The sequence below is a fragment of the Lolium rigidum genome, chromosome 3 (assembly GCF_022539505.1).
Source record: "Lolium rigidum isolate FL_2022 chromosome 3, APGP_CSIRO_Lrig_0.1, whole genome shotgun sequence".
In the NCBI taxonomy this organism is placed as follows: Eukaryota; Viridiplantae; Streptophyta; class Magnoliopsida; order Poales; family Poaceae; genus Lolium; species Lolium rigidum.
This window is the reverse complement of record NC_061510.1, coordinates 229,717,582-229,728,348: the sequence shown is the minus strand read 5'-3', so window position 1 is coordinate 229,728,348 and position 10,767 is coordinate 229,717,582. Positions and strand designations below refer to the sequence as shown.

Here is a 10,767-nt window from a genome sequence, read left to right as displayed (position 1 = left end):
TTGATTCGACACAAGGGGAGGTAAAGAATACTTATAAGCCTTAACAACCGAGTTGTCAATTCAGCTGCACCTGGAAAAGCACTAGCAACAGGAGTGATGTGAAAGTAGCGATGATATGAGAGCAATAGTAATAGTAACACGAGCAGCAGTAATAGTAGTATGAGAGCAATGGCACCAGAAAACAGTTGACATGTAGAACGAGTATATGATGATGAAAGATGGACCGGGGTTCCCAGCTATCTACACTAGTGGTAACTCTCCAATAACAAGTGTTGGGTGAACAAATTACAGTTGGGCAATTGATAGGATTGATAAAGCATTAAGAAAGAACATCAGGCTTATTAATCATGTAGGCATGTTTTCCGTATATAGTCGTACGTGCTCGCAATGAGAAACTTGCACAACATCTTTTGTCCTACCAGCTCGGTGGCAGCCGGGCCTCAAGGGAAACTACTTGGATATTAAGGTACTCCTTTTAATAGAGCACCGGAGCAAAGCATTAACACACCGTGAAAACATGTGATCCTCACATCACTACCATCCCCTCCGGTTGTCCCGATTTCGTCACTTCGGGGCCATTGGTTCCGGACGAGTGACATGTGCATACAACTTGTAGATACAATCTAAGCAACAATATAGAGCTCAAATCTAAGATCATGCCACTCGGGCCCTAGTGACAAGCATTAAGCATAACAAGATTGCAGCAACAATAACTTCACAAACTTTATAGATAGACTAATCATAATGTATCATCCATCGGATCCCGACAAACACAACACCGATTACATCAGATGAATCTCAATCATGTAAGGCAGCTCATGAGATCATTGTATTGAAGTACATGGGGGAGACAATACCAACTAGCTACAGCTAGAACCCGTAGTCCATGGGGGAACTACTCACGGAGCATGGCGGAGGCGGTGGCGTTGATGGAGATGGCTTCCGGGGGCACTTCCCCGTCCCGGCAGGGTGCGGGACGAGTTCCGTCCCCCGAGTGGAGTTTCGCGACGGTGGCGGCGCCCACGGAGTCTTTCCGGAGTTTCGTCAATTGGTACGGTGTTTTTAGGTCGAAAGGGGTTAAATAGGCGAAGAGGCGGCGCAGGGGGGCACCTGGGGGCGCCACACCCTAGGCCGGCGCGGCCTAGGCCTGGCCCGCGCCGCCATGTGGTGTGGTGGCCCCCTGGCCCCTCTCCGACTCTTCTTCGGTGTTCCGGAGCCTTCCGGAGAAAATAGGAGGTTTGGCGTTGATTTCGTCCAATTCCGAGAATATTGCCCGAACAGCCTTTCCGGAACCAAAAACGACGAGAAAACAGAGACCGGCACCGTGGCATCTTGTTAATAGGTTAGTTCCGGAAAACGCATAAAAACATTATAAAGTGCAAGCAAAACATGTAAGTATTGTCATAAAACAAGCATGGAACGACAGAAATTATGGATACGTTGGAGACGTATCAGACACATGGGTTACCCATATATTAGTGATGGCCTTTTACATTTTATGTGAACATAGGTATGTCCTTTAGTTGCTGATGATGGCTCTATGACTTGAAATAAAGTACTATGATCACCAGTTCTAACCTTGGGTTTAGGTTAGAAGAAAATTAGGGTTCACATGTAATAATGGAACTAGGGTTCCTAATTAATTTAGGGTTTTAGAGTTCAACATGAAATGATAGGGTTGTAATACTATTCCATATGGAATTAGGGTTTGCTAATAACCCTATAATTATTGGATTAATAACTTCATTGATAAAGTTGAAGTTATTAATAAATTTGAAATAAAAATAATATTAGATTTGATATTTTATTATTTTTAAATAATTAATAATTAAGGTATTTATTAATCATGGTTTTAAATCCTCCTAATAAGGATTTAATAAGTTAATAGAAAAGGAAAACTAATTTTAATGTTTTCCTTATTTACTTACTGGTTTTTATCTATTTTATAAGATTTTTACTAATTATTGAATTTTAATTGAATTTGGAATTAAAAGTAAAGGCTTAATTAACAAGTATTAAATAAGTAAATTTTTATTAAAAATAAGAATTTCCTTTTATATTTTTATTGGATAGAGTTTTCTTTTCTAGGAATTTTAATATCTCATTTATATTTTTCTCGACTTAATTTGGATTTTCTAAATTTCTTTGAAGTTGCGATAATTTACTTGGATTTAAATTTAAAAGGAAATAACTAAACCTACCCGGGCTAAAGCTACCCCTAGACACCGACTGGTGGGCCATTGGTCCACGTCGGTGCCACGGTGGCTTTGATCGGTCAAAATAGGCGACGTGGCCAGGGAAACTCACTGCCGGCGATCGGATGGCGAGGGCGCCGCCGTTCCGGTGCTCGCGCGGACGGGCTTCACGCACCAAACGACTCTGCACGCCAAGACGAAGCTACTGGTACCAGCGCCGCCCCTGTATGGTTGCCGGAGCTTGTTCGACGGCGAGGTACTGCGGTGGCGGACACGGGCGAGCGGCGCGGCGACGCTACGGGACGTAATCGAGCTAGGCGAGCATGCTATGAGGTTCAACAGCTCACCAGAAGAGCGTTGGTGTGGTCGGCGAAGCTTGGGGAGGCCTCAATCATCGGCGAACGGCGACGACTGGTGGTGTCCGGCGAGGAATCGAGATCGCAATTCGATGGCCTCGAGGCTTCCCAGCAGTTGTGCGTCGACGTGGGGATAGGCCGGAGTCGAGGCGGAGCTCCGCAGCTTCACGACGATGCTTGAGGGTGCTCCATTCGACGGCGATGGTCGGAGGCCGGTTTGGCTAGGGTTTCGGGCATGGGGGAAATTGAGCGAGAGGAGGAAGAAATTCGAGACGAGGCTCGTCCCGGAGCTTTTATACGGCCCGGGTGCGTGCCTCGTCACGCCTTCGGACGAGGAGATGCCGCCGCCGACGAGGGAAGGGAAGCACGTCGTCGTGCTGTCCACCTCGAGCGCCAGAGAGGATGAGGATGACCCTCTCCTCTGTTTTTTAAACGAAGGGGTACGTTGGGCTGGTCTGGGCCGTGTTGGGCTGGGATTTGCTGGGCTGCTAGTGGGCTCGGCCGAACAGGTAGGGTCTGGTAAGGTTTTTCTCTCCCCTTTTCTGTTTTTCTTTTTCTTTCTTGTTTTACCATTTCATTTATTGAATTCTGTTTTGAATCTAATTTGTTTTCAAAGTTTTCTTGCAGGTTCCTTGTTATGTTAATTCGATTAAGAGGTAGTGTGATGTATTACACCACACTCCAATATGAAGCAAGTATTTTATATTAGTTTATATGTCATGCTTATTGGTTTATTAAAAATAAATAGGCATGAGCTTATATTCTTATTTTTAATTTTTCTTTGTCCTTGTGAATTCAATTATTTGGATTATTATTGTTGATACTTTCAACTCAAAGTATTTTAAAGGTTGTGTTGAAACTTGGTTTCAGTTCAGGGAATTGGTCACTTGCACATGATTTTATGTGAGCACCAAGGTATTAGGGTTTCATAGTATCTATGATAAACCACTTGTTAAGGTTAATACTTATCCTTATCTTTGCAAGTATTTATGTAGGTATTGTTTCAATCATGGTTAATCTTGGTTACCAAGATAAATAGTTGATCACTTCACATATGGTCTCATTTAAGTGGTTGATCTCCACCATGGTTCTAATCAAATGGTTTAGCACTAGGTTATTCTTGAGTTCCATAATGAAGCATGAGCTTTAATTAGTGAACAATTATAGGGTTCTCATCATATTCACCTAATGGCAATTGGTTTGAATCTCAATTAGGGCTTGGTTTTTTAATAGGATCATCATAGTGATAATTCAACTAGGGTTGAGATATAATTCTAGGTTATAGAGATGGAATGACTCCATATTGCATGTGCTAGGGTTTAATCTCCCCTAACTATGATAAAGTGGTTACTTAAGAGAAGAATAGGTGGGATGTAACAGTGGTAGGATTCTACTTATGATCACCAATTGATTCACAAGTTAAGGTTAGGATATAAGCCTAGATTTGATTACTAGTGATCTCCCTATAATTTCATGTGGTGAATGATATCTCGTTTATCCTATTAGGGCTTAACTTATCCTCACATATCTCAAGAGCATGATCATGGATTAGACATGATCAACTTGTTCTTTTTATCTTTGCCTCAAGTTCTTAGGGTTTATGATCATCACCCAATTTATAATGATCAAGGTTTGGCTTCCTAGAGTATTTCTAATGGAAAGTGGTTTTTACTGCCATGATCAAGTGTTGTCTTGATGAACTAAGGCATATCACTTCTATTTTACATTTTAGGATGGCTATTATGGTGGCCTCTATAGTTTATATCCCAGGAGAATGTCTGAGATATTATGTTAGGGTTCTACTTAATCAATGATGATATAATCATCAGGTGTATGGATTGTTCTCTCCCTCATATTCAATTGTTGCCTCAACTACTTAAGTGTAACACCATATCTTGGGGCTCTCTTATAAAGGAATGGTTTATTCTAGAGTTTATGGTGTACTCCTAATATTTGTTTAAGTAGCTAAGCTAAAGATTCAATTGTCTAACTTAATTGATTTAGTTTCCTCCTTACTTTATCAGTTCATGGATATCATCTTATTCCATGTGATATTAGGTTATCTCACCATTCCAAGGGATATGGTTTAGGTCCTAATACTTTAGTTCAAGAATTGTCCTTGATTCTTAATTAGGTAAAGCTAGGATTGATATGAATAGTCTCTCTTAATTGGGAATGTCTTGAATAATATCCCAAGGTTGTGTTCTTAAGATGAGGTTTGAATACTTGGATGTATATCCAAGGTTTAGTTCAAGGTTGGTTATTGCCTCACTAAAAATCATTATAGAACTCTCACCTCTCTAGGTTTGGTGTATAATAATATAGATTAGATAAGGATATATATTTTGAAAGTTGATCTCCTTGTCTTGTTTCTAAGATTAAGGTAGAATGAATACCATGAGGTTCATGGTAGGATCAAGGTTTAGTTTTGTTACATGGAGAAGATAGTCAAGAATGGTTCCTCCATTTTATTGTTACTTGATTTCCAATTACATGGATGTTCATATGTTATGGCAAGGAATATCATGTTGTGATCTTTAATAAGATCAAGTAGTTGATCCTTGATTAATAAATTCTTGTGTTGATTTTAATTCCATTTGATCTAATCCCTTAGATCAAATTATCTCTACCCAAAACAATGTTTTAACAAAGTCACATTGAGGTTTATAGCGCTTGACTTGATGTGCTACTTCAATTCCACCAAGGTCAAGTGAAACTTCGCCATTCGTGGATCGTTTTACTTTAAAGCGCGAAAATTCCCCAGATTTTCTATGCATGAATGCAATGCACACATCTGTTTCCTCTATTTTTGTAACCCCATTACCTGGGATATTACACCTACCGCCTAGCGGCCTGTTGCGATGGTGTGATGCGCATCCACCAAAACACGAGGTTATGGAGGGCGAGGCGGCGCTGTAGGAAGACTTCGCCTGGGAAGCTGGTTGGGGCGCGCCGCGGCGAAGGTTGGTTGGAGCGCGACCGCTGCCAAGGACGTGGTCCAGCGTAGGTCCCCGGAGTTGAGGGATACGAGGTAGGGGACATCGGCTGCTTCTTCTGCTCTAGGCGCCCGCGGTGAGTCTGGGTGGGGCGTCGAGGCAGCGCCGGCGTGCAAAGGAGGGGGGCAGTCACCAGATCTGGTACTCGAGGAGACGAACGGGATGGGTGGATTGTTTCTACACGTCCAAAGTCTAGAGGTTCTTTTTGCAAAACAATATACTATACTGAATCTCACGTATGTGTGCTGGCATGTGGGTACCCGAGCACCACGTCAGCAAATACATGCAGTTCCAAGAGCCAGTGACCGTACGTGAGTCCACAACTCGTATTTAGTTACCGTAAACTGGTATCTCTAAAGTACAGTGACCAATCTGAATCCGGCCGACAAGTTTAAGTACTTGCCATGTATTTTACTCAATATTATTCAGTTATCAAAATAGTGATTGTGTGAGGTAGGTTCAGTTACTAGAACGGATCCAACTAACTATGTACCCTGCACTGTTGCACTGGACCAACACGTAGGGTAGCATCGTCCAGTGGTACGGCCGGCGTGTAGGGACGATTTGATTGGTAGATGGATAGGAGGGAGGCGTGGAACCTACAACATGTGTGATGATGGACCAGGAAAGGCAGCCTATCCCCATATGCCCTTTCGCAAGTGCCCGCCTTTAACCTTTTAAGTCTACTTTTACTGCAAATCCAAGGACAACAATTCATTCATCCAAACAAAGAAAAAAGGGCATCGATGAAATTAAATTTATGCTGCAGAAATTCCACTTATGTACCCGGCAAGCAGCTTGCAAGTTGCAAACACCTGCCTCTGCCTGCCACACTATTTCATCACCACAATGCATGGTGCGCAGATCTAGTTGCTAGGTACTCCTGTCTGTTTATATTTCAGAAAGGAAGGAATGGAGGAGCTAGTGGAATTCATGGTCGGCCAATGGCAGTATGGGGCAAGATGCACCCATGTGCGAGCCAGCCTAGCCACACCAAAAACATATTGTCTCTAGCTTAGCCGAATCTCAGCTTTGTCTAACCCAAACCAAGCAGAGAATTCAGAGGAATATATATGGTAGGAAATGAATTAGTGGTGACACTTACGGTTACAAGACAATATAGGTCCATGGATGGCAGTAGGGTGTATTGTGGTCTGTACTCTTGCTGTCATTGGACAACCTTTGTTCTCGTTTGGCATGTCTTCCTTTCTTACACGTTTTGCTTTCATCCTAAGTATGTCGATCGCTTGTGTCAGTGCTGTTCTACGCAGATCAATACTCTATTGGCAACATTGGTTCGGTAGCTCTTGACTTCTTCGTGGAGTAGTTGCACTATAGTTACTCACATTGTTGTCACTCTTCAGAGCTTAGAACAAAAAGGAAAACGAAAAAACAAAATCTTGACAACTAATGGTGGCCCTGTCAAGATTAAACAATCATGCAAGTCAAGGCAAGGTAGTTCCGTGCAGACTTTCGAGCAACTTGCGACTGGACTTGTGTCTTCTGGTCTGTTAATCCATTCAGTCACGTGCATCGTAACTTGACGTGACAGGCTACAGTAACATTATCCTTCCAGCTTACCCACGTGATTGGAGACGCAGAGATATCATCCTGCTTAGACGGCCGTGCCACTGCAAGATTCCTCTTGCTATTTTCTTTTTCTCACTTGTTTACTGCTTGCCTTTTGCACGCGATCGTCGGAAAGTACAAACGTAGCCCCTTGTTTGGAATTTTTTAAAAATAAATCCTAGAGGTTGGTAAATGATGTATTTGTGCAAAATCTTAACTCGGAATTTTAAAAAAATAATCTAACGAATTTTAGAGGTTTAAATCTTGTAATGTTCCTCCGATCTAATCAATAAATTCTATTTTTAAAAATAAAATCAAGATAAGTAAGGTCCAACTAAACTTTAAAAAAAACTGTCAAAGACTATGATATTATATAGCTATTATATGAAAATAAATTTCATGATTTACCTAACGGTGTTGATTTTGAATTGTACTACAGTACATATTAATGATTTTTCTAAATGTTGAGTCAAACTTTGCGTCGTTTACATTTTTAGAAATATAAGACTTATTTAGTGGAACTAGAGGTAGTATCCATACTTTTCTACTTTTTGTGCAACCTATAATAAGGAAGTTCTAATTAAGATTTGGCACTTTTCTACATCTAAAAGAAGAAAATAAGTTTTCTTTCAAAATTTTGAATTGTCATTCTTTTTAATAAAAAAAGCCATGTTGCTGGGGCTGCAAAACTCCACGCTCAAGTTCAGGCGATCTGAAACAATTTGCAATAACAAACGTGCCTTTGATCCACCATGAAAAATTAGGGTACCTTTTTTTTTTTAGAAACGGGGCAAAAAAAAAAGGTACCCTAATTAGGGTACCTTTCTACTAGAATTACAAGCTTTCGTCAAAGTACAGTCAGTAAGGAGCATATATACCAAGACGTTTTTGCACACAGGTGCATATGCTCTCTGACAAAAAAATGTAGCAGGTACATCTCGACGTTATACCAAAACGTTTTTACACATTCATATTTTTTATGTTGTACATAAAAATGAGAGAAACCGGTGCTAAAAAAGACTCTTCACGAGATCTTTTCTTTACCTTTCTTGCACAGGACACAAAAAAAATTGATTGTTCGCGAAACTTGACGTGTGGACATAGAATGTCAATGTATGTCCACGAAATTTTGTTCAGAATTTTTTGATATTTTAAATTGTTTTTATGGTGGCAGTAGGATTTTCACATGGGTTTAAAAGTACATTTCGCTTTGATTCCTGCTGTATTTGTTCTCTGATGTATGTATTGTATCTACAGTACGTGTAATATTATCTCTGCAATAACATACGTGTATCTTGCATCCAGGCGGTGTCAGACGAGGGACGTGCAATGTACAACGGCGGTCAGGCGGGGCTGACCTTCTGGAGCCCCAACGTGAACATCTTCCGGGACCCGCGGTGGGGCCGCGGCCAGGAGACCCCCGGCGAGGACCCCGCCGTGTCCGGCCGCTACGCCGCCGCCTACGTCCGCGGCCTCCAGCAGCCCTACGGCGGCGGAGGTCACCACGGCGGCCACACGCGTCTCAAGACCGCCGCCTGCTGCAAGCACTTCACGGCCTACGACCTCGACAGCTGGTCCGGCACCGACCGCTTCCACTTCAACGCCGTCGTCACCCCGCAGGACCTGGAGGACACCTTCAACGTGCCCTTCAAGTCCTGCGTCGTCGATGGCCGCGCTGCCAGCGTCATGTGCTCCTACAACCAGGTCAACGGTGTGCCCACCTGCGCCGATGAGTCCTTCCTCCGCGGCACCATCCGCGGCAAGTGGCAGCTCGAGGGGTACATCGTCTCCGACTGCGACTCCGTCGACGTCTTCTTCAGCGACCAGCACTACACCAGGACCCACGAGGACGCCGTCGCCGCCACGCTCCGGGCCGGGCTGGACCTCGACTGCGGCCCGTTCCTCGCGCAGTACACCGAGGGCGCCGTCGCGCAGCGGAAGGTGTCCGACGCCGACATCGACGCCGCCGTCACCAACACCGTCATCGTGCAGATGCGGCTCGGGATGTACGACGGCGACCTGGCCACGCAGCCGTTTGGACACCTCGGACCTCAGCACGTGTGCACCCGGGCGCACCAGGACCTGGCGCTCGAGGCGGCGAGGCAGAGCGTCGTGCTGCTCAAGAACGCCGGCGCTGCGCTGCCGCTCACACCGGCGACACACCGCACCGTCGCCGTCGTCGGCCCGCACGCCGAAGCCACCGTCGCCATGATCGGGAACTACGCCGGTAAGCCGTGCGGGTACACCACGCCGTTGCAGGGCATCGGCAGGTACGTGAAGACCGCATTGCACCAGGCGGGCTGCACTGACGTGGCATGCCAAGGAGGCAACCAGCCGATCGCCGCTGCCGTCGACGCGGCCCGCCGTGCCGACGCCACCATCGTCATTGTTGGACTCGATCAGAAGATCGAGGCCGAGGGCCTGGACCGGACAAGCCTGCTCCTTCCTGGACGCCAGGCAGAACTCGTCTCCGCGGTGGCGAAGGCCGCCAAAGGGCCGGTGATCCTGGTGCTCATGTCCGGCGGGCCCGTCGACATTACGTTCGCGCAGAACGACCGGAAGGTCGCTGGCATCCTTTGGGCAGGGTACCCCGGTCAGGCTGGCGGGCAGGCCATCGCTGACGTGATCTTCGGTCACCACAACCCAGGTACCAACACTGACTTGAACAAAAAAATATACTACCACAAAATGGCACAAATTGATTGAGAACATGAAACCTTTGAACCAAGATTATGAGTTTGATTGATTTGGGATTGGAAATGATGCAGGAGGGAAGCTGCCGGTGACATGGTACCCACAGGATTACCTGCAGAAGGCGCCGATGACGAACATGGCGATGCGCGCCGACCCGGCGAAGGGGTACCCCGGCCGAACGTACCGGTTCTACACCGGCCCGACGATCCACCCGTTCGGGCACGGCCTAAGCTACACCAAGTTCACCCACACGCTCGCGCACGCGCCGGCGCAGCTCTCCGTCCGGCTCACCGGCCACCACGCCGCCACCGCCTCCTCCCTCAACACAACGGCACATCTTGGTCACGCCGCCGCCGACGTGCGCGTCTCCCACGCGCGGTGCGAGGGACTGAGCATCCCGGTCCACGTCGACGTGAAGAACGTCGGCGACCGGGACGGCGCGCACACGGTGCTCGTGTACGCGTCCCCTCCGGCGGCGGCCGCCGCCGCCCACGGCGCGCCTGCTTGGCAGCTGGTGGCGTTCGAGAAGGTGCACGTGCCCGCCGGTGGCGTGGCCCGCGTCAAGATGGGGCTGGACGTCTGCAACGGCCTCAGCGTCGCCGACCGGGACGGGGTCCGAAGGATCCCCGTGGGCGAGCACAGCCTGACGATCGGCGAGCTGACCCACTCGGTCACGCTCGCGGTTGAGCAGCTAGGGGTATAGAAGCTACTGATCGACTGAAGCATCCGTCGTAGGAAGAAGGATTCAGCCATAGATTGGCATCAACAAATGTTGATTGGTTCGGGATTGGATTTCCATGCTGCCGGCCACTCTGCGAAGGTGGAGATGGAAATTGGAATTGCACCTGATTACTGAAACAACTGTTCTACGTATTGCAAATGATTGAACTGGAAGGAATGCAAATAACCACTGTTTATTCTCTGTTTTAGAAAATTATCCAAAATCAATCATGTAAA

At 46.0% G+C, this 10,767-nt stretch overlaps 1 protein-coding gene across 1 annotated transcript; it reads left to right on the top strand.

The window, feature by feature from the left end:
- Positions 1 to 8,427: 8,427 nt before the first annotated feature.
- On the top strand, positions 8,428 to 10,513 carry LOC124699068 (probable beta-D-xylosidase 2). Its single transcript, XM_047231438.1, has 2 exons — positions 8,428 to 9,763; positions 9,885 to 10,513. The coding sequence occupies exons 1-2, from the start codon at positions 8,446 to 8,448 to the stop codon at positions 10,511 to 10,513; spliced, it is 1,947 nt and encodes a 648-aa protein (XP_047087394.1). The 5' UTR covers positions 8,428 to 8,445.
- The last annotated feature ends 254 nt before the right edge of the window (positions 10,514 to 10,767 follow it).

What these genes read in the sequence shown, in the direction of transcription:
- LOC124699068 (XM_047231438.1), top strand. Translation starts at nt 8,446, where the DNA reads ATGTACAACGGCGGTCAGGCGGGGCTGACCTTCTGGAGCCCCAACGTG. An exon ending in CTTCGGTCACCACAACCCAG is followed by an intron (nt 9,764 to 9,884) that starts GTACCAACACTG and finishes GAAATGATGCAG; the next exon opens with GAGGGAAGCTGCCGGTGACA.